The following is a 24,791-nucleotide window of genomic DNA, read 5'->3' as shown; positions in this document are numbered from 1 at the left end:
TTGGAGGATACAGAATATTCTACTGCCTCAGTTTGCTGCCTTAGAATTATATCTTAAATTGCTTCAAGAAGAAAAAGTAAACCTTTGCAGCACAGCATTACTGTAAATTCTTCTCCTTATGCACAATGTCAACTCCATGCAACTTCTCTTGCATTTAATAAAGATCTAAGAAATTGCTATATTGTACAGAATGACTGATGGATGGGAGAGTGCTTTCCCTGGTTTGCCACCAACTTTGTGTCATGTGTCAAAAAGAAATTTCTCCAATCAGTGGTGGTTTAAAGGACAAAGTGTTATTGAAAATACTTTTAGCATTTATTAGACTATGATTTAAAACCCTGTGCAGAATTGGAACAGTAGTAGGCCTTTAACTAGAAGGAACAATTTTACATACCAGGTTCAGTGTTGGAACATCACTGTTGGAAATAGTAAGCACTCCATAACAAAACCTGCTACATTGATTAGTCTCTGTACTACACGTAAATACATGAAGGCTCACAAACCATTAAAACAACCTGAAACAAGTAAGTGAGAAGAAACTGAGCACATGAAACACTTTTGAATGTTGCAATCAGGCACAGGACAGCTTCATTTATTAATTAACCCTTTAATTTTTATTACATAATGTATAAACACCAAGCAAAAAAGTGAAGAATAACAGGTCTAGTTCAGCAGAACACAGTGTAGACTAGCACTAAATGAAAATACCATGGACTTGACTCAGCAGGTAAAGGGGTGCAAAAATCACTGCCAGTCCATACAGATTAAATCAGTGTTAAGCCAAGACTCAGTCCTGTCCTGGAATATTGTCTACCAAGTAAGTTGTCTGTACTGCAATCCTTCATCATAAAGGATCCTTGAAAAGGGTCCTACAGTTGTTTAATTTAAAAAAAAAAAAAAGGTAGCTGCTTACTATTACAGATTTCTGAATCATCCTAGTCAATTTTAAGCATTCACCAGTAAATGCTTCAACAGAACTGCAATTAAATACAGACAAAACCAGTAGAGGCCACTCATGAGTAGGTCAGGCTTCCATTTTGCGAAGTTAGGAATTTGACTGAGAATTTACTAAGTCCTAATCTACATCATACTTTGGGGCTGTAGGGCCTGAAAACATTACCTTTTAGTCTTGATGTTCATAATAAGGAATGACAGGCATGTTTAAGAGGTGTGCTTACAGATCTGACTAACCAGTCTCCATTAAACCTTTACAGCACACAAATGTCTAAATAAGCAGTTGTTGGGATTTCACCTAAATCTAATCTTAGAGTGGTAAGAGTCCTAGGAAGGAATAAATTAGTGTTAATGGCATTGGTGAGCTTGAGGATTTTTTGAATCCTAACAGCATAGTGTACGTTGACAGAGGCACATAATAAACAATCCCTAACTGATTACAGATGGATTGAGAATAACTCAAACATCCCAGTCTGTGTGCACACAACTTTTAGAAAGATTAATCTTTTGTGTCTTTACCTTTAGACAAGCTTTGCACATTATTTTAGACAGTAAGTTATTCCAATAGTTCCTGAACTTACCAACTTTTGAAAGCTTATTTGGCTACTTTGCTTTTCCGCTCTGGGTCTACAGTCACAACAACGAGACAGTGTAAATAACTCTGCAGCACATTTAGAAGATGAAATGTGCACAGTGATAGCTTATTCAGACATCTCCATTAATTTCACATTTTCCTAGAAATGAATGGTCTGATCAAATCAATACCCTCTGAATTATGTTTTATGTTCTATTCACTCTAAGTCTAGAAGGAAAAAACCCTTTCTCCATTTCATCCACCAATAAAGAGTAGTTTCGCAAAGGGGCAATAAATACACTGATTGATTGGCCACACTGGAGAACACTTCCATTAGACCTGAGAACATCTGTTACAGAAGTCTCTTCATTCAAAAGTCGTTTGAAAGAAAACTCACTGTTGGAAACCAAGCTGTAGTAGATAAAACATACTATTTTCAAGTCATGTAGCAGAAGAGTTCCTGCTGTAAGAATATTTGTTTTCCCAAATTCTGCCTCACCTATGCAATTATAAGCACAGATTTCAAAAGGCAGTCACAGTTCACAGTTTCTCTAAAATATTTAAAAGGCCACTTGCTCTTCTTTAATAAGAGCTTTTTTTTTTTTTTCTTTCGCCTAACAGGAGCAGAGACATGTGAAATTAATTTGTTGTCATTTACGTATCACTAGCATTCAGCATAGGATTGGAAATTTAAATTTTGTGGAGAAGGTAAAAAAATGCTAGGAAAACTGGAAGACATAAGTATTAGCTTGTGCTCCAACTCCTAGTACCAAGCATATCTCATTCTTCTTTAAATATAAGGAATTCACAACCTGAAATTCTGAACATTCAACTTAATAAGGCGAAATATAAGTCTTACTGATAACCACTTACATACACTAGTGTTCTGATCATCTGCTTGCCAGTTAATCCATTCAGTGAAGGAATATATCCTACAAAAACATGATTTCTACAATTTGTATGCTCTTGATGAAGGGCTCAAGAAAACCTTTGGGTTTCAAATCCCTATCTAGCCAAACAGAAAAACTAAAAGCCACCTCATTCAAGATGTATTAAACCAGACTTATACTCTTGATGTAAGTTTACGAAGTAGAAAAAATACTGGAAGAACAAAAAAAAAATTGCCACAAGTTGTATGAAACTACAAAGTTGTACAATTTTTGAAAAGCATACAAAATATTTGTATTTTCATTTCTTTTACATCAACATCATGGTTTACCAAAATCTATATATCCTTGCATCAAATTGCTAATTTGACAGTCAACTTTTCTACAAAAGTGTATGTATGAAGTATTTAGTTTTATCAGTCCCAGACTGTTACTAAAAAACTGTACATCTGATATGTAATGCTACTGACTTAATACTTGAATCCATTTACCTGTGTTTACAAAGCTTTCATGTTTGCCTTACAGTTAAAATGTCAATTTTCATTGAAGTTAGAGGTAAGACTTCAGACATTTACATTAGAAGCAAAAAAAGCTTAAATACCAGGATAATGATTCCCCAACCTAAAGGAATGAAAAGCATTTCAAGCTTCCTCCAAATGCTCTTGCATCCGAAAAGGCCAACTTCCAATATAATGCAGCATAGTGATATCCCCATGGTTTCCCTCTATGGATCCATAAATGTTTCAGCAAAAGACATCAGGGTCCTTCATTCTTCCAGCAGAACAGTGCACAGTGAATCCTCTGTGTCAATCAATATTGAAGCTATTGCCCCATCATTGAACTCAAAAGATGTTCCTCCATCTACAACCATACAAGCATCCCAACAACGGGAACGGACACAGACTCTGCAAAAACCCAAGGAAGTTATCACAAAACAGCTTAAAAAATTAAGTATTTCACACAAGCACTTAACTGGTTCTGGGACATTCTTTTGCTTAGGTCAGTAAATGCTTAACCTCCACTTAGCATGGTACTAAGCACTAGAACCCCCCCAAGTTATCAGTGCTTTGTATGGACTTGGCAAAGACTCCAGAGAGGACTGAAGGACTTGGTCAATGCTCCCAGAGTCTGAGCACAACCTGTAATGTAACACTTGGTGTGGAAAGCTGAAGCTTAGCTGTAATTTTCAAAGAAAGCTATTGATGATCTCATTTACTTAAGCTTCACAGAAAACTTCACAATTAATTTAAGATTCTAATATGTGGTCTTCACGTTATGTGAAATATATATTTTCAAGTAACAATGCTTGAGGTTCAAATAATTTGACATTAATGTAATCTTTTGTTATATTAATCATTCAGAGAGAAGAAAAGTAATTACAAACACAAAGCTGAAGGTCAGGATGCTTGCCAGGCAACTTCAAGAACTGCAGCATATTATTGTCAAAACATTATTATTAGAGTCTGACATACTTAAGTTAGTAAGTTTAAATCTAATCTTTGAAAATTTAAGGCATCTCTTTTAGACCTGGACACGACAGAATAAAGAATTTGGCTCAGAACTCCTTTAGACATTTGTTTTGATATAACAGGTTGAATTGACAGTTAATTACAATTGAAATACTGTATTGCTTTCAATAGTTTATATGTTTGTATGTTCAGTTATTCTGATCATGTAACTAATGGCTGTATGTGTTTATATTTAATAGTGGCAAGCTCCACATATCGTAAAATCATTTAGATTGGGAAAGACAAGTAAGATCATTGAGCTCAACCATTAAACAAGCACTACCAAGCCCACCACTATGTCCCTAAGTGCCATGCCTACATGTCTTTTAAGTACCTTCGGGGATGATGATTCCACCATTTCCATGGGCAGCCTGTTCCACTGCTTTAAAACCCTTTCCATGATGATAATTTTCCTAATATTCAATCTAATCCTCCACTGGCACAGTTGCCCTAAGTTAAAATGATGAATTAGCAAATAATTCAGGTCGGAAATCCATTTAGTCCCACCTTTTGCTCAAAGCAGGCCTTACTTTAAAGATGGGTTAGGTTGCTTAAGGCCTTGTCCATGATCTTGGAGTATCTCCAAGAACAGTGATAAGAAAATCTATAGACAACCTGGTCAACTGCCTGACTATTCTCACTGAATTTTTTTTTTTTTTTAAATCAGAATCTTACATCCCATAAAATCATGGCTGTTGCATTATACTCTGCTCTGAAAAGAGTTTAAATCAAGCCTCCTCTGTAACCATCCTTTGGTAGCTGAAGACAGCAACTGGATTCCCCCTTAGTCTTGTCTCCGCCAGGCTAAAGGAAAGCAGTGTTTGAGTCTTTCCTTTATAAACCACTAGTTCCAGCCCCCTTATCCTCCCAGTGGCCCTTTCCTGAATTCACTTCAGTCTGTCACTGTCTGTGTCTCATACCAAGGGAAATGGCACATATCCAAAACTGGGCACAGTGAGATTCTTTTATTCTGTAAGATTGTGCAGGGATCAAACATTAAAAAGCCATAACACAACTAGGAAACATTTTCATCCTGCTGTTACAAGAACAATACTCAAGTCATTCAAAGGACAAACTGGATGTTGAAACGCTTCAAGGGAAAGTCCAGGATTGCTCATACTTTGAAGATACACTGAACTAAGTAAGTCTTTGCTATTGCAGCCAACACTTACTTTGAAGAGAAGCCACGCTGACGGCTACTTGAGAAAACTCTGTTTACAATAGGCTCTCGAACACTGAAAAACATCTTTGGTTCCTCTGGACTGTAGAGCAGAGACTCATTGTAATCATTTGTTACTGTAAGCAGAGGAGTCAGCCATTAGTTTTTCCAGAGAAAATGAGTTGCTCTCAGAAACACACATTCCTCCAGGGATCATCAAGTCTTGACAGATGTTTAATAGTCTTTACATGCAAAAAAAATTACTTTTAGGGAAGATTCCTTTCAGTTCTGATGCATGATGAACACTCAGTAGCTCTCTTCTGGTGATTAAATATTAACTGTTTCAAATTTTAGGAGAACTGAAATTCTCCTGAAGAGGATAATTTAGACATAAGTCTAAATAATTGCTTTAATTTCAAGTAAGACATTGTTTGCCAGCTGTGACTAATTAATGTCTGTAAGAAAGACTACTGCTAAAACACTGAAAGGTGCGTAGTACAGAATACAAATAAAATGAACTGGCCAAAGATACTAAAAAAAAATCTTGCCTTTTTCACTAACCTTTCTGTACCAGTTCTGTGTTCAATGGCATATTCAAACTCCCATGCTTTTTCGCTGTTGAGTGAGAGAAAGAGCCCCAGTTAGATAGATGTATCTATATAGAACTTGGCTAGTAATGCCACATTGTCCACTCACCAATCTTAAGGATCTCTTCAATAGCTTGATGTGCAACCTTGTTAATATTATAGGACCTAGACAGAGAAGAAGACTTATTTGCTAAGCAGTAAACTTAGGAAAAAAATGAGTAAAACCAAAAAACCTTTCACACTAACGAAAATCTAAATTCAACATTTGGGGAGGAAAAAGAATGCTATTAAGTGTGAGCTGATAATAGTTAATTAAAAAAAAAAAAAAAGTCTTAAATCAACTCTTGGTTTGGCATCTACCTTGTAAACCTTAAAAATTCATTAAGTGAAGTCTTTAGGAAAGAAGAGCATGGGATGTAGCCTCCTTGTCAATAATCCCCCTGCCTTAAAACCCCAATAACTGCTGCGTTAAGTCTGCATTAAAAAACTGAAGCTCTAGAGATTGTGTTCTTACCCTGTCTATCCAACCCTTGTTAATTGATTTATTCTCTTAGTTCTCATTTATGAACCCAACACTTCTTCACCTCTTTATTTATAGCCTATGGTGTGGTCTTGAATCTCATAAGAACTGGTGTATATAGAAAAGATACAGTCAGATCAGACACTTCTGCATTTGATGCATTTGGATGAGCAATTCAACATAGCCTCAACCCGAACCAAGGCAAAACTCCAAAAAAAGTCTCCCTCCTCTGCCCAGACTCAAAAGGGAGTAGGTGCTAACCACAGCCACTGTACAGCAGTACTGTGAAGATCTCACATGCTCAGGTCTCAATACAGCTTAAAATCCTCAGTCCAGCACTACTGCATTGGCAGTAAAACACTTCAGACTGCAATACACATCCACTACACCCCTATATGACCCCAGAGTTGCTGAGGGTGTTCCCAAGGCTCGCTCTCTCTTACACTTACTGCCTACCTGCAGGCTGGAGCAGATGGCTATCAAGATATCCTTTCACACAAGTTTTGGCAGCTACAGAAAACACCTGGACATTTAAATGTCTCTCAGTCACAGGAAGTCTGAAATTCCAGGAAAGGCCCTAGACGAACAGGCTAAGGGAGATCACTCCACTGAGGCTTGGCCTCACTTTAGAGAAGTCCAGCAACACATACTGATTACAGCAATAGAGAGGGGCAGTCCTGGAGCTTGGTCCCTGGTTCTGGGTTTGCTCAGCCCAGAGAGTATAAGCAAAAGAAATGCGTAAGAACAGCATTGAATTAAGACCGTACTTTCCCAAGGTATTGAACACTAGGAAAGTTTCCCTACCAGTCTGCCAATTTCATCCTTGGCAGACTCCAGAACTAAGCTGTGCTGCATGAATACAAAATTCTGAATTACAATGAAGAGTAAAACCCCATAACCATGGTTACAGCATGAATACTTGTTTTTGAATTTCATTAAAAACTTCTGTTTTAGTTCATCTTAGCCTACCCCATGAATCCAATGCCTATTGTACAACTCTAAATTATGAGCACAAACACATCTCTCACATCTCAAAATTAAATTGATTAGACTTACATGCAGTACTGCAGCACATTTAAACTGAAGTTTAAATAATTTATCCCTCTGAGGAAGCTAGCACAGTTCTATGTAGATATGGCCATCTTTTTTTAAGGGGAATATTTTGGCAAATTGTCCCCTGTCAATTAAATATGAAAGAAACCAGAGGCTTGAAAGGAGAATGGACAGTAGAACACTTAACACTGCTTCCAAATACATGTTTTCCCATTCTTCTTAGAGCTTAGATTTTTATAAGTTTAGTGGGCTACATCATCTAAGCATTTTAATTTCAGACAACAAGAGTAGTTCATAAATCACTTCTGTATGCTCTCTGCAAGTCACAGCAGAATCTCTTTCCCTCACCACTCCCAACCACTCATCTTGACCTGTGGCATGCCACATTTTTCACTGAAATTACACCTAAGGCAAACTTCTGTCTCAGTGCCACAGCTCCTCATCCTTCCAAGGCTTCCCTCCATACCCACAGGTAATGAGTGCCCTGCTCGTCTCATACACCTGGAACAGCTCTGAGCCATACTGACCGTGGCAATATTAGACTGACTTACCCATAGCCCAACAGAGTCTCAGAGTCTCATTTTCTCAAGGAGAAAATGCAGAGGCGAAATAGATTCATCTAGCTTATCTGAAATTGTATTTTCTGTCAAATCAGCAACATGTACTCACCATGCTTTTGATCCTGTTCCAGTACACACATTAAGCCCTGAACTCTTCTGTTTCTCCCAAGGACCATCATCAACTGATATTTCATAATAGGAGGCCCTATGAAGCGAGAATTTAAAACTGGGTTTGCAGGACTTAAAGTTCTCCCTGAATAAGACAGAACACACAGCCTTATCAGGCACATAACAATTTAGAGGGGCTACTTTCAAATCTGGATCACAATTTCACAGGCTTTGTACAATGTTTCCCATTTGACAGCTACTTCTGATTCACTATTTTATACCAGTTTTTATAATGGACTAAAATTATTTGTAGCATGAACTTTATGAACTTTTAGGCACTTTTTCTGCAGTCACTTCTCATGTTAAATTCATGCACAAAACAACTTCTGTGGTTCACCTGCAGGGTTTTCTGGACTTAAAAATAAAACTATAAATAATTACCTTCCTTGCATAACTGTCTCATTAAATTATGTCAAGGAACACCAAACATTTCAACATCAGTAAGTAATAGCATGATTGAACCTGAATTCTTGATCACTTCAGTAATTGAAATTCCAGTGATTCTTCATTAATAGCTTTACACAAGCATAGGCTTACATTTAATTCCAGGGCAAATTATTCCTAAAACTCAAAAGTACTAGGTCTTGATGTACAATCATCTTTTGCATGTTACTATTCATCTTTCAGGGGATTCCTAGTGTTAGGCCTAGAGACCAAAGTTCCTCTCTACAAGCTTCACAATATCCAAGAGTATATTTATGAACTTAACTTGTTGATATTCATAGGGCCTAATTCAAACTGTGATACAGGCTTCAGATTATTAGATATCCTCTCAGAAATACCACATTTGCTGTTTTATACATGACTGAGTTTCACATTTCTTAGTACACAGAACTTACTAAGCGTTCAGAAACACAGCTCTCAGTAACTAAGGGCATGTTTTGTAATCACTCTTGAAAAGATGGGGAGATTAAAGAACTGAAAGTAAATTAAGAACACAGGTGCACTGCTTGATGCAGTTTAATGTAATTTTTGCAAGCTAGGTATGACAGGTATTCTGGTTTTTTTTCCCTTCAATTTACTTGTTTTCATCACTGACATGCAGAATAAGACCTGAAAAGAAGGTGCTAAAGTTATTTTGTCTAAATAAATAGCAGACCTGCATATTTGAAACTAACAGAAGATTTGTCTTTATGACATTTAAGTCTTCAAGTGTAAGGTCCCAGTAACACCATACTTATTTCTAGAGGTTCGTTTCTAGCGGTATTGTGTTCCTCAGTAGTTCTCAAATACACTGGAACCAAGAGAAAAATGTGACATTCCTAGCACTGGAAAACAGCTTTGTGTTCCTCTATCACTGCACATTAAAGAAACTTCTTAGAATCTTGATAAAATTAGGTTTGATTTAATAGAAAGCAGGATTTGTATCTCTCTGAGATTAATTACTTCTGCCAGTCTCAGGCTGAAGTCCAAACAAAAAATAAAGCGCTCACAGAATATTTATACTGTTTGCACCAGCAATTAGTGTCCCAGGCACTGCAGAAACACAAGCTGTTAAACTCTAAAGTGGCTTTTCTGTTGTTGTTTTTGTTTGGTTTTTTTTTTTTAAGACAAACAATGAAGTGAAACACATAAAATACAAGTAAAAGTTTGATCAAATCCTGACTAAGGATCATGTCTTTTACCACAGCCCCAGTCATATTCCCCATGTCCTTCTTACTGTTTGGCTGCCAAAAATGCATTGACCTTCAGGACAGAAAGGACAGTAAAATGTATCCTGGATAAGGCAGTACCATGATTTGATACAAACACAATTCTTAAATAAAGGAAATAACTATATTCTGTCAATAACAAAGTTTCTGCCAAAAGCAGGCTGATACCTTTGCATCTAATGACAGGAAGACAGAAAAGGGAGTCATGATAGAAGCTATTTCTGCTTGGTCATGCTAAGAGCTTATGAAAAGATATTTAAGAAGATATGCAGGAGAAGAGGCAGTTCAAGAACTGATATTTAAGTCATCAATAAAAGGGAAAGAAAAAAGTCAGGAAAAATGAAAGAATAACCAGAAAGGAGGCAGAAAACCAGAAATTAACATTACTGCCCTTACATCTTTGAAAACACACTTTGTAATCAGCAATAATACAATCAGTGTGAAATATTTATAGAACAGAAGTGAAATTTGACAGTAAAATCTCATCACTGATTGTCCATTGCAATGGCATAAAAAGAAATTAAGTCAATTGTGCCTTGCTGTAACAACAATGAAACATACCTGGATGAAAGAGATTCCCCAATGAAGACTTCATTGAGTGCTCTCACTGGTAAAAGATGTGGGCCAGAAATATCAGACCCTGCAGATATCAGATACAAGAGTTTTGAATCATGGATTTAAAACACAAGTTTTCAAAAACCATTCACAATTCACTGGAAGTCAGATTCTACTGTCTGGGTTTGTTTTCTAGACCAAATGCCCCATGTTCTTCAGACTCATTTTTTTCACTGATTTACTCTGTGGCCAGTCACTGTCCTTCACTGAAGACAATGAATGTTTAAACCAAGGTCAGCAATGACACTTAAGCTCAGACACTTTTCCCTCATAGTCACAGGCAACTAGGCAGAATGAAATCTTCCGTCAGTCACTCTTCCAGCCAAGTTAAATTCACTGGCAGTGACATTTCTGATGAAGTTCAGAGAATTAGACTTCATGCCACAGGGTAATTAAAGAGGATTAACAAATTGTTCATGTTGATAAGGACTTCTTAGTGAGCAAATGCAGTACTGGTCACAGGTTAGGCACAGAACCATGCATCTTTCAACCCATCATAAAGAAAAGACCTGAAGGTGTTTAAGAATTATCTACAGACAGACTCTCACATCTAATATCTTATTCGCTTGCCAATAGTCCGAGACCAGCCTCAATTAACCTAACTTAAAAGTCAGCACGTGTACACAAACACACATTCTCAAGTAGTTAAAGTAACTCTAAGAGACAGCATTTTAAAGAAGATAATGTATTTTGATAGCAGGTATTTCAAATACTAAAACTTCTACATATCCATATCTTCTATTCCAAGTTATCATAGCAAAGTGATTATATTATTGTCCGATTTTAACCTACTTTGATCCTGGAATCTTTCATTTATGTGAGCCCTGCTGTGCTGCTCTTGGCTTAGCTGCTGTTCATGTAAATCCACTGGGGTTGTGTTAATCCCAGTTCCTTCAAGATACAGTCGGATTCTTTGCCGCCACTGCCACCTAAGAGAAGCAAAAGAAGTTGGTATGAAATATTCATTTACAAAATTAGACAGGATCTGACAGTCTCCACTCTCAAAGCAGAACATCTTTCGATTAGGAGCAAAATATATTCAAGTTTTCTAGCTTCCACTATAACTGCTAAATTTAAGAAGTTAATAATACTTAATTATAAATCTCTACATTTACCAATTTGCTACCTAACTATTTTTTGCATTTGTAAAATAACCGGACATTGGCCAAAATTAGCCTACAAAAATTGTATGTAACAAACTCTCCTCTTGAGGTGATTTTAATACGTGAATGAATGACTGATACAATGCTTTTAAGAATAAAGAGGTCTCAAGAATTTCTACAGAAACACATGCTGTATTTTTGACATCTTTTGTTTGTATTTGACACGTCCAGAAAAGAAGCTCTAAGCATCCCTTTATAAATAAGGCCCCAAGTATCCTCTCATTTTAACCCCTCCTGGCCTAGGAATTTAGGGTGCTTAAGAGGAATTCATTTGAAGCAAGTGAAGGATATAAAAGCCATGTTACAACATTCTGATTTTTAAATTTTTCCTAGAGATATCAATTCCTTTTCCTCTTACAACCTAAGATATTTCATAAAACAAAATAGCAATAGTTTTGACTAAGAAAGCAAATCACAAGAGAGTGTTATGAGGACATCTTTTTCCTGTTCATACTGTTGATATCCAGGTAACAGTAACCAGTTTTTCCTAAAATTACAAGAGACTTATGCTTTATATGACTACATTGCTAGTTTTTCCTCTAGTCATCTTTACAGAGCCTCATTTACACATGCTATCTGCCCTTAAATTCCAAGTATGATTTTAGGTAGTCATGCAGAAAGCATGCAGTGAGTATCACTAGACTAGCCTCCTTACAATGCTCATGGCTAGAACACATCACATCCCCCACAAAATTAGAAAATGGGACTGTACCCCTATTAATACACCTATTCTGAGAACCTGCTACAGCACTGACCACCAAGATAAAAAACGTGGCTAGTCTGATATAGTTTGTCCTTTATAAATCAATAATATTGGTTGTCTCATGGATTACAAGGTCCACATTAACACAGATTGTTGCACTGACTGATATGTCAGGGATAAGGGAAAAAAGCCTATTGCCCTTTTTCAGTTTCTGGCAACTTACCATCCACTACAACTCCAAAATACCAGAAGTCCTTCCGGACAAGGATGCAGTTACCCAAGGACTCAGTTATTCCAAAGTTTGCTTAGGGCCAAACAAATCTAAGAACTCTCAAATGAAACACCTGCTCATGTCCTTGCTTAAGAATAAAGTTCCTATTATTCCAGAAAAACAATTAAAGAAATCCTTTCTGTTTTGCTCTGGTGAGGTTTCAGCTCCATAATGAGCAGCAACAGGAGTGTCAGCAACAAAAACAAAGCTTTGTTTCCAACAAAACATCAGATTCGCCAAATGTCAAGGAAGGTTATCTGAATAACCACAATGAGTTTTACTTTAGCAAATTAGAATGACGGAGACTAAAAAGCTTCTGTTTTCTAAATCTTAGAATATTGTGAGTAGAAAGTACCTATTCCTTTAGCAATACATATTGAAACTCCTTCAGTTATTGATCCTGGCAACTGTATTAATTTAATTTCAGAACTATTCTATGGCACAAATACAGTTACACTTCAAGTTACAAATTTAACATGCTAGAAGTATAAACAAAAATCAATTGCTATATATTTTCACATGAGTGACCGATTTCTGTTTGATAGTTTGTCATCACAAAAATATTCTGTAAATTTATTATACTACAGAGCAGTGAATCTTAAGTAGTTATCAAAAACTCTTCCCTAATCTGTCCTTTAAAATTCAGCTTGTTTCTTTTAAAATCAAGTGAGATTATTCTATTTAAGAATATCTAGTACTGAAAACATCAAGCTATATTCAGCATGAAGAAATGTTTGCCTTACACTAATTTGTCAGCAAAATTTAAGCCACTTTACTTCAACCACCAAAACCCCAGATGCAACACAATGACCATTTCCTAACTGTATGTGTTTCATTAGCTTCTGTTCTTACGGGCATCATTGTAGAACAGTGTCGAGTCCTTGTCCTAGCGTGAATTCATGATGCTTCTTGTATCCCCAGTTTTCTGCTCTGTTTATGCTGGATATTAAGTTCTGCGCCTCTAAGACAGATTCCAAAAGCAAAGAGGAGAGAAGAAGTGTGCAGTTTGTCTGCAGAAACTGCACTCGCTCCCCTGCATTCCTGCTCATGGACTGCACTGTCTGCAGCATGGACAGATAGTGGGACAGAGCTCTCCTTTGCTTTTAGTTCCTTTTTAGCTGTCTGAGGCAGAGAGGTTCCCCAGACTGTGACTCTTCTTTTTCTTGGAACTGATCAGCCCTGCTCCGGACTGAAAACCCAGAAGAGCACTGTGAGCTCACGCCTGTGGCCCACTGGAGCTGGGATGTGGCATTCCAGCGCAGGAGGGACAGAAAAGAGACTGAGCGAGCCCAGCTACAGCCCACGACAAGGACTCTCTCTGAATTTGCCATCTCTTCAGAACAGTAAGAGGTTCCATTGTTTAATATTGCTCACTTTTCAGCGTTTGTGAGTACTTCGCTTGTTAAATAAACTGTTTTTTTCCACTTTTCTTGAAAGAGATTTTTTCGTCCCGAACCGGTCAGGGGAGGGGCAGCTTGAGTTTGCTTTCTAGAGTGCTTTCACTTCAAAAGTTCCCTCCAAAATTTGCTCTAAAATATGACAGTCCTAAAATACATAAAACAATATACCCCTTATAAGAATGCAACTCCTCATTTATGAATTTGCTAAGTCAGAAGTGAAAATCAATTACTGCAGGTCATCCCAGAAGTCTTTTTTCTGGAACCAGCAGTCAGTTTTATCCTTTGCATTCCAGTCTCACTCTTGACCAAAAACCTCATTTTTCAACATTATAAACATCTACACAGAATTCAAAATCTGAGCCATTAAGATTTTACTAAGCTTCAGCTGCTGCTTAGGAATTGCACATGATTAGGTGTTTCCCAATCCCTCTCTGTTTTTGAAAACCAAAGAACAATGAATCCTACCTGAACTCACCACGATAAAGCTTCTGTAGTGCTTCAGGAAATGAGTGCGTGTATCTCACAGGCAAGCACAGGTGACCTTCTGATCTGGTAGCAAAAAATGACCATGAAAATTACAGTATTACTGTTCAGATTTGGTACCTTTGGAAAACAAAACAAAGCAAATCTCCCTACATGTTACACCTAGCAAAGCTACACTTCTTAGACCTTTAGGAATATCTACTATTCTTGCACAGTACCACATCAGTAACAACACACTGCTCCCAGCTCCTGGAGTCTGCGTGTCTGAGACAGGTTATTTCTCCCACATTTCCCCTAAAAACTGTCTGTTCAGCTAATAATCCTGCAGGAGTATGTAAACACTAATATAGCTCCTGTCACCATTCTAGGCAAGCAATTTAAGCTTAATAAACCTGGCAGGTGAGGGAAAAAAACTTTCTCCACTTACACACAAGTTAGCAACATGAACAGCTAAGCAACATGCCTAAGATCAAAAGAATCTCATGTCAAAACTAGAAGACTAAACACTGCTCCCTTCCATGAGTAATAGGTGAGAATTCGAAGGCACTTGTTGTTTGAACCCTACTAGTCAGGCTTGACAATGCAGAATAGCTACTCAGGGCATTTGAAAAGTTTTAGAAGGGCAGGTATGAAAGGAATTAAACTTTTTGACCACTACTTTATATACTAAGAATAAATTAACTGTCAATATGAAAAAAAGCAGAAATACCACAAGCAGAAATCTAAATCTGGACTTCTCAGCAGGCAGAGCCTTGGTGAATTTCGAGTTTCCCTTACCATCCATTTGAATGTTACACCAACCAAGCAATACTAACACACTGCATCTACCGAGCTGTAAGACTGATGTGGGCAGGTGGGTGCAGCTTGTGCAGAATTTATAATAGGACAGCTAAGTGCCAACAATTGGCTCAGGAGTTTTCTGAGGTATCTCATGGTTTACATTAAGAAACAATAGCAAACTTCTTCATCTGAGGCTCAACTGAATCCACCTTCTTCATAAAAAATTTAAGGTTTAGTATGTTCAGGCACCACACTTAGCTGCTTTCTTCCTAAGTTCTGTACTGCCATCTCTAGCCTCAAACTTCTGGTTAGTAATACATGTTAACTAGCTGCAAGTGCTGTTACACTGGTGTGTGAGAACATCTGAGTTAACACAGGCATGATTGTCCAATACTACTTAATGTCCTCTCATAAGAGACAGGGTAACTCCTGTGCAAACTCCTTTAAAAAAACAAGAGATTCCCTTAGTATCTACAATCCACTAAAACAGACATTTATGCTGCCAAATGCTACAGGTATGCCTCATGTACCATGAAAACAGATGGACAGTGTGCCTAATATTAAATAAAGCATTGCTTTCCCAAATATGTTTTTACCTTTCAGGATCAGTATTTATTCCGATGACTGGTTTAAATTTATCAAAGACCTTACCGGCTGCCAACAACATTGTACCATCACCTACAAAGGAAACAGATCAAAAGTCAGTTTCACTTCACATTCTATTACCCCAAACAGAAAGTACTCCAGCATTAGCATTATGTGCATTTGTATCAACAACAAATCAGGCAAGCTGGACAAAAATACAGTGGGACAAAACTACTGACACCTTATCCAGTAAGAGTAGTGACAACTGAATTTGAGATGGCAAACATGACTGGAAAAAGTACAACTTATCTGACAGCTATACATGCCCAGGCAATTGAACGTGGCAGAAGCAAGCTTTAGAAGAGATTTAGGGGAATTTCTGTACATTTATCAGCAGGTAAGAGAAAATTTTTAGCAAAAGTAAATTTAGAAAGCATTGCTAAACAAAGCCACAAGAGACATGAAACAAAACCAAATGTTACTGTGAGTCACATAAAAACAATCACTTTAGCTTCACCCCAGTTGTCTTCCTAAAAGGTAATTTAAAGGTCTTATTTGGCCCCAAATAGGCACACTTGAAAAAGAAGTCTTGGGTAAGTAGAAATCTCAAAAGTAGAAATCTTTAAATGTACTCGTTTCTCCAGATATTGGTATTTTTTCCTGTCTGTTAAACAGAAAAAAACCTATAACCTCATTCAGTCTTTGCAAGAAGACATAAGCGCTGAACAGCACAAAAACATAAAGCTCTGAAAACCTCAGATGATGTATTACTTCCCAGCTGCTTTCCTCAACCATGAAAAATTTTGCCAAAGACAAACTGTCACTTTCTGGAAGTTCTTTGAAATCCGTAAGAGTGTGACAGGATGCTCCAGGAATAAACCTTTCTACCCATTCTTCATGGTGATCAATGGTGATCTTCATGGTGATTGCCTAAGGGCAAATTGGACTAGTGGGAAGAGAGAAAGCTGTGGTCAAGCCTATTTGCCACAGATGAGTGAACACTATGTCAGAGCCCAGCAACACAATGCTGTATTTGCAGCATATCCCAAAAAATAACACTGAAATAACTGCTGCAATCCAATACTAAAGATAAACAATCAGGTTAATTGCTCTGTTGGTTCATCTGGAAAACACTGATCAGTGGCACAAGATGCTCAGAAGCTGCAGACTTTTTACCTGTACCATCCAACTTGATACGCCAGTCACTGGATTAAGTGTGAAAGCAAGAAAGACAGTTTGAGCAAGGGGACCATGAGGTAGTATGTTAGTCTACACCTCACATCCCAAAAAAACAACGAGTAAGTTTTAGGGCTACATAAAATTACATGACATCAAGAATTTTATCCTCTTTAGTTGAAAACTATAGTAAATTCCACAGTTTATATTGTTTCACACATGAAAAACTTTTTGAGTGGCCATGCACTGGGGTTCACTTCCATGGGCTACAATTTTAGATACTAGAGGTAGACAAGATGTTTATAACCACTGTTTTTTGTCAGATTTTCTGACAATTAGATTAGCAATTTGTTTTCAGAATGTGCATTATTTCCAGTTGCTTCAAATACTGCCAAGTGTTTTTGGGAAACAGACCTATGAAAACATACTGAAACAAATACTTCCCTTCCATAAAGTCATACCTCCTGCTGATATAACAGCATCTGCCCACCGAACTGTCTCTTCATTATACTCTCGACGCTTAACAAGGCGAACTTCTATCCTTTCGTTCCTGTAAAGTTCAGAAAAAGTCTGAATATCATTCTGTATTGTTCCTTGTCACAGCTTTACGAAAAGTTGTCATGCAACTAAGGAGTAATTACAGTCATATTTGGCTTAAAAACACTTGACACACAAATCCTGTACCACTGTCTTGTTTGTTTTCAAGATGACAACAGAACATGCTAGTCAACTAAACTGAGCCCATTCGCATGACAGCTCTTTCAGGAATGACTATTCATCTGCACCCCTCTCTTTTCAGTACTCCCATTTTATCAGCATTTGTAACATGAGGCTTCCTTTTGTTTAACACAATCCACGGATATTTGCACTGTGTCTGAAATCCTCAACAACCATACATTCTTACCGTAAGCTGTCCACAACATGCTCCACATTTTTTGTATGAATGCGATGCCGTTCCAGCAGACCAGCATAGTTAGATCCCTTCAAGGCAAGCTGTAAGACACAAATGGTATTTGTAGAAGTTAAGTACAGTAAGTGCTCTTGAGCAATGCAAATAGAAGCTACAAAAAAGCATGTTATTTTCTCAGCCAAAATACATTCTTATAAGCCTTCCATTAATTACATTTCTATATACACAGCAGTCAGGTTATATTGACTAGTTCATTAAGTTCATTAAGTGAATCACATGGCCACAGCAGTCAAGAATCATGGACTACACAAATATGCAACCAAGCATACTACATTGACTTCCATGCAACCTCAGACACTTTGCTCCTCCTGAATCTGCCAACTGATTTAAAGTCTGCATGAATCCATACAGTTACATTAACTATACTTCTGCCATGTGCTGAAACACCCAGTTAGCTCAAAATTGTGCTGTAGAGAAGACAGACAACAAAAAAAGCAACAGGAATGACAATTAAGGAAACAGAGCCTGAAACACCTCCAGCATTACCCTGCAAATTGTATTTGAGCTAAAATGGAAGACTGCCAAGTGCTGACAAAGGTGACAGTTTCTCTGCACCAAAAAAAGCTTAAGGACAATCTAACTAATACCTTTGATACTGTTCCCTGGATTTTACACCACATTTGTCAAACAAGTTGATAACAATAACAAGACAAACTGTGTAGGTGCATTCTAGTCTCATCCTCCCTGGAAACTGGAGAATTTGAATACTTAATTAATTTCAACATACTCTTCAGACCATAGAAACATTTTGCAGTTTTATATAGATAGAGTCAGAGGCAGGCAGGTGAGATTACTGACTTGTTGCAGATTAGTTTTGCAACAAGTTTTTGTGCAAGTAATTCAGTCACCATTCGTTCTTTATCTTATTCAGCAAGGGGGGCCTCATCTAGGGCTGATACGGCCAAATATGCGTGTGCATGATAAAGAAAGTGAAAGAAAAAGGGTGCAAAGGATGTTAAGCAAAAGGAGTCTATAAATACATTCATGGCGAAAATGATCCTGCTTTGAGCAGTAAACTCCTGATCCTCCTTCTAGCCTGAATTAATCTACAACTATACTGTCATTGCTTCCTTTTCCCTGAACAGTTGAAACCAATTTATCAGCAGAGAAACAGAACTTCTCCTAGAGTTTGTCCAGAGGAATTAATCTGTGCCAGAAGCTCTAAACAGGCACTTCCAGCAATTTATTCAAGTGCCTTTATTCAAAGTTTTATACCATTCCAAGAGAAAGTGGTGCCAGACAGCCTTGTCTAATCCCATTTTCATAGACTTCTCAACTCCAGAGAGAAGGGGAGAGGACTGTCAGGATACGGCAACTGAAGTCAACCACAATCCAACACCCAGGACATGAAATCTTTATTCCTCTGAAACCCATTCATGTCAAGAAATCCAAACATGAGCTAAGCATGTAAGACAGACTCAGCACCAAAACAGTTGCAGACAAGAATGTAATTGGCTGCTCTGGAACTGCATTACTGTTCCACTCAGTGTATTTACAATTAACAATTAACTTGCAGGAACAAAATCTTCAGGTGGTCTTAGAGCTGGGATCAGGAAACCACTTCCAGCAGAGACTCACTGGCTGCCTGGATGAATCAACAGCACTAAAGGAAGACAGTGGGAGTAGATGCCTGCCAGCTATGCATGATCACACGCAGACACAGGTATGTGGATGATCAGAAAACATTCAGATAAATATTGCAGGTTTTTTCAAAGCTTGCTTAAATTGGTTGACTAGGGTGTTATGTCCCATTAATTGCCTTACACACTTAAATGCTTTGTTTCTACTCCTGAGCTACAATGCCTGTGCACCCCAGACACCTCTTGGTCTTGCAGAGCCCATGGTGTTGCACTGGGAACTTGAACGATGCCCCTGTGGGCTCTGGGGAGTGAAAAATTACACAGGGCTATGCTAGTTACAGCACAGCTCATTGCCAGCTCTGCTGTCAGCCTCCCATCATCCACCTGGAGAGGAAAGAAAAAGATAGAAAGGAAAAAAGGAGGTATTTGCCTTCCATAGATATCTGCTGCTGAGTAGCATAGGTCTAATTTGCTAGAAGAATTTTCAATTGCATGTTTGAAGCACAAATTCATCTTGCCTTACCACAAGAACAAATCCACAATCAAACAATTTCCAAAAAACACCATTGCTAAAATCAGGGTTCCTCTAGAAGTATCTGCAGCAAATGAAACAAGCACCTGACAAGCAGACTGCTGTGGCAGCACACTTTTTTCAGGCTGCTGTTAGTTCCACACACAATAGAAACCACAAACTCCATCTTGCAATTTTATGTACCTCGTTTATTTGGCTAATTTGTCAGCATGCTGTCTTTCAACTTGATGAAAGAGAGCTTTTACCTCGAACAATAATGATTGTAATAACTCTTTGTGTGATCGTTTGCAGGTTTTTGAGCCATCATCATCAGTGGTAAGCCAACAGCTAGCATTTCCCTGGTACCACCAGGAAGGAGAGATATGTTCCACTGCTACGGAACAGAGTCTGTTCTGTATCTTACATTTGTCATAGCTGAGTTAAATTATTTCATCAACAGCTTCAGAAAACAGAAGAGGTTGCTCAGCAAATAAACTATCAGTATTCTGACAACTGGATGAACCATTTCAGCAGCACTGTAGAACAGGCATTGAATATGTACATCTCTTCTTTGAATTTAGCTCTAGACCACGTAAGCACACATTACTAAGCAAGAAAAATAAAAGTTAGGGCCTTTAGTTTAAATGGCTGTGCTACATTTATGGAGTTAATTGTCCTGATTTGTAAAAAGGCTTCAGAGATTACAACAGTCTGTTCATCTCCAGCCTCATCTCTCTGTGTTCAGAGATAACTTGCAAGTTCATTCATCTAAGAACTTACAAAGGGAAAGCCCAACTGAGCCTGACCACAGTCAAGTATATCCAACAAGAACACTAATCATCAGCTGCTCTCATTCGACTACTCTGAAGAACCAGAGAAGTGCCTACAGTCCTTATGGTCAGAAGCACAGTGTCACACAGGGGCTGAGCTAGATGGGACCTCTGGTCCAACCCCAAGCTCAAGCAGGGCCACCTGAATCCACCTGTCCAGATCCAGGTGGCTTTAGAAGATCTTCACAGATGGAGCCTCTACGACATGTCTGGGCAAACTGTGCTAGTGTCCAGTCACCCTCGTAGTGAAAAGGTGTTTCCCAATGTGCAGACAGATGTACCTGTATTTCACTGCCTCTGCTCTTGCCTCATATCCAGCACCTGAATGCCACACTAAAACTATGACAAATGCTGCTGCTGGAAAGAGGTTTGCACTTAGGGATAAGTATAAGATCAAACTGAGACCAGCGCTTGCTTTTTACTTCAAAAGAGATGGAGACAAAGATCAGACAGTCCAGTTGCTGTGTTCATGATCACCTCCCTAAAGGGTCTTGAAGCCACTTGGGATGTACAGACAGCACAAGCACAAGGACAGCCTTGCTCCCAAGCCCAGTCATCAGATAGGCCCCAAAACCTATGCCAGGCTTGGGTTTTGTCAACCAACTCCTCAAAAAGGCACAGAGGTATTAGATTCTGCATGAAGACAACTTTCAAGCTCTTCTTCCTTTAGAGGAAGCGCTGATTTACAATTAGTCCTGTTAATCTGACCTCAATACTATACAAAATAAAATGTATGAATATATACACAAGAGCTATTCTAGCAAAAAAAGTGTATTAGCATATGAAAACAAAGACAAATTGGACAAAAATACATTGAGGCACAACTTCAGTAGTAGTCTTAAACCTCACAGCAGAAATGCAATGCAAAATAGGTTTCCAGAAGAGCTTGTAGCAGAAAATAATCAGGGAAACAGAACATTTCCTATGAATGGAGCTATTTTTCCTTAGACTGAAGGAGAAAAGGTCTAAATCAAATACCTAAGAATAGCTCTTCTTGAATATCCTGGCCTGATCCTTCTTTAAGGAAAGGATGTTTTTTCACAAAGTTCCTCTAATAGTCACTTATTCAAGAGACTTCTGCTTGACTGCCTTCCTTCTGTAGTTTCAGCCTGCACCTCTGGCAAGTCCCAACTAATTTGGTTTAAACTGCGAGTCTGCTGTCCTTTAGTAATGTTTGCCCTGCAGGAACAATGCTGCACAACAAGGACGTGGCTTCTAGACACAAATACAGAAGCCAACACAAAGCCAAGTAACATCAGAATACCCATTGCTGTCTACATATGTGGATTATGACTCTTGATCTAAAAAACGGGAAAAGCCATAGCTGAGTCCTACTGGCATTGCTCATTAAGCATTAGGATAAAAGAGTATGTTCTCTCAATACAGTAACACGGATATTGTCTGGAGTGAATTTGTCAACTGAGCACCTTCTGCATCTAATCCTAGCAGAATCACAGAGTGATTTGGGTTGGAAGCTCTTAAAGAGCTGGGTAGCTCCAGCCACCCTGTTCTAGACAGGGACACCTTTCACTAGACCAGGTTCCTTAGAGCTCCATCCAATCTTAACTTGGACACTTTGAGGGATGGCGCATTCACAAGTTCTCTGGGCAATCTGTGCCTGAGCCTCACCACCTTCACAGTACAGAAGGTCTTCCAAACAGCTAAGCTGTATCTTCCCTCTTTCAGCTTAAAGCCATTTCCTTTATCCTATCAACACACTCACTGACAAAAGGTCCCTCTTCAGCTTTCCTGTGAGTCCCTTCATGTATTAAAAGGTGCTATAAGCTCTCCTCGGAGCTTTCTCTTCTGAAGGCTGAACAGCTCAAACTGTCTTGTCCTCACAGGAGAGGTGCTCCAGCCCCATGATCATCTTTGTGGCCCTCCCCTGCACTTGTCTACTAAGATTAAATGGAACTTTTCAGATGCACTTTGGCCTTATATGAACGCATATATATTCTCATTACTAGGCTTATGCTTCATTTACAGCACTAACCTTCATGTAGTCTTAAACTGCACCAGGGTGGAGTTAATACCAATCACTTGTTTTACAACTGTTGATCATTGAGGCGTTAAACTAAATGTCTGACTAGAAAGAAGAAAAAAAATGGAAAAAAAAAAAAAACTAACAGCAACCACAAAAAAACATAGATCTAGAAACAATTACTCTCTCAAATTTCCACAATTAACTTGCCCACACATGCACCCCCAGCTGGAAAACAAGAACAGATCACTGCTTTACAATCTACCTAATTTCTACAGAAAGAACCACTAAACAATACAAACAGATTTAGAGATCAACAGCTGAATAGAAAAAATTTGAATTTTAAACTCAAGACAAAAATACGATGAGCACTAACATAACAATCTGTTTCTAAGCAGAGTATGGCATTTTTAAGTCCTGTATTTTCAGAAATTGTCTCTTGAGATTTAACCACATGGCCCAAGTATAACCAAAGTTAGTGTTCAGTTTTGTTCTTCTTAAAAGAAACAAGATGTTGACAGACTTATAGAAAAAATATTTTTCTCAATACCTTAAGGTTAGAACTAGAACAGCTCTGAATATAGGATGTGTTTCAAGTCATACACTTCTCTTAGCATTCCTGACTAAACGTGACTTTCATTCAAAACTTCCTTAATTATCAAAGACTGTCGATCTACAGGCAAGTAATTATCCTATGTTCTAGTGTTAGTGTTAACTAGTTAAGATAAAGCTTGATTTGTCACGCTAAAAACAAATGCAGTTTTCCTTACAGGTCAGGCACACACTAAACTTCTGGATTTCTTAGGAGCTCTAATGAAATATTAAGCTTCTCTATTTCAAAATGTAAAAATAATCCACCTACAAGTACATGGGATTAAAGCATGGTTCCGCTTCCAAATCTTAGATAATAAAAGGCCAACAATAAAATAGATAAACAAACTGAGCAGCAAGCTTTAGCAGAACTTGCCCAACAGGAATTTGTACCTTGGAGACACATTTCAAGTGTCTCACAGAAATGGGTCTCCTAGGGCAGGAACAGCAAGCTTGAAGCACAGTGTTTTTACCAGCCATCAACTGGAACTGATGAGGGAGCTGAATTTGGTGGCTGTACACCAACAGATACCCAGGCTTGGACATAACACTAACTTTCACTGTAAGCACAGGACTGCACACCTACCCTCCATTTATAGCAGAAAACAAGTACTATTGTGAACTTCATCTGCTGGGTTCATACCCTTGACAGCATGTTTGCTGACAACACCAAGACATGGTGCAGCTGATACACTGGAGGGTGGAGGTGGCATACATGGGACCCTGACAAGTTTGAAGAGTGGGTCTGTACAAACCTCATAAAATTCAACAAGGCCAAATGCAATTGCATTTGGGGCAATTGCAATTGGGCAATACCAATACTGGCTGTGGGATGAAGGAATTGAGACCAGCCATAGAGAAGGACTAGAAGGTGTTGGTGAATGAACAGCTGGACATGGCTCAGCAATGTGAGCTCACAGCCCAGAAAGACACCCCAGGCTGCATCCAGAGCCCTGTGGGCAGCAGGGCAGGGAGGGGATTCTGTCCCTCTGCTCTGCTCCACCTGGAGCACTGCATCCAGCATAGGAAGGGCGTGGATTTCTTGGAGTAAGTACAGAGGAGAGACACAAAGATGATCAGAGGGCTGGAGAACCTCTCCTGTGAAGACAGGCTGAGAGAGATTTTTAATATTCCTCTTTTCACAGAAGTTGCTTGACTTCTTAAAAGGGGAAATGTGGTCTAATTGTTCTTGCACTAGAAATAGTAAACACATGATCACATCTCATATGGCTTGGCTATACCTAAAGACTCAAGACAGTAAGGCCACCATATTTAGAAAAAAAAACTAGTCAAATTTAAGTATTTATTGAAAAAATCCAGACTTAGTGAATTTGATAAGTCACTGACTTAATGTGGCATGTGACCCTGACTGGCTGGATATCAGATGCGCACCAAAGCTGCTCTTATCACACCCCTTCACAATGAGATAGGAAAGATAAAATATAAGGAAAGGCTCACAAGCTGAGATAAAGACAGGGAGAGATTACTCACCAGTTAACATAACAGACTAAACAGACTCAGCTTTTGGAA

General features: G+C 38.4%; 1 protein-coding gene across 1 annotated transcript in view; it reads right to left on the bottom strand.

The window, feature by feature from the left end:
* Positions 1-231: 231 nt before the first annotated feature.
* Positions 232-24,791, bottom strand: part of NADK2 (NAD kinase 2, mitochondrial) — a 32,736-nt gene continuing 8,176 nt past the window's right edge. The window contains exons 2-12 of the mRNA XM_053932856.1: positions 17,703-17,791; positions 17,260-17,348; positions 15,634-15,715; positions 14,240-14,323; positions 11,030-11,166; positions 10,184-10,262; positions 7,912-8,055; positions 5,779-5,834; positions 5,644-5,697; positions 5,096-5,219; positions 232-3,320 (exon numbers count right to left, since the gene is read on the bottom strand). Of these exons, the coding sequence (XP_053788831.1) occupies positions 3,182-3,320; positions 5,096-5,219; positions 5,644-5,697; positions 5,779-5,834; positions 7,912-8,055; positions 10,184-10,262; positions 11,030-11,166; positions 14,240-14,323; positions 15,634-15,715; positions 17,260-17,348; positions 17,703-17,791 (1,077 nt within the window). The 3' untranslated portion in view covers positions 232-3,181. The remainder of the gene's footprint in view (positions 3,321-5,095; positions 5,220-5,643; positions 5,698-5,778; positions 5,835-7,911; positions 8,056-10,183; positions 10,263-11,029; positions 11,167-14,239; positions 14,324-15,633; positions 15,716-17,259; positions 17,349-17,702; positions 17,792-24,791) is intronic.

Source organism: Vidua chalybeata, chromosome Z (assembly GCF_026979565.1).
Source record: "Vidua chalybeata isolate OUT-0048 chromosome Z, bVidCha1 merged haplotype, whole genome shotgun sequence".
NCBI lineage: Eukaryota > Metazoa > Chordata > Aves > Passeriformes > Viduidae > Vidua > Vidua chalybeata.
This window is presented reverse-complemented; position numbering and strand designations above follow the sequence as displayed.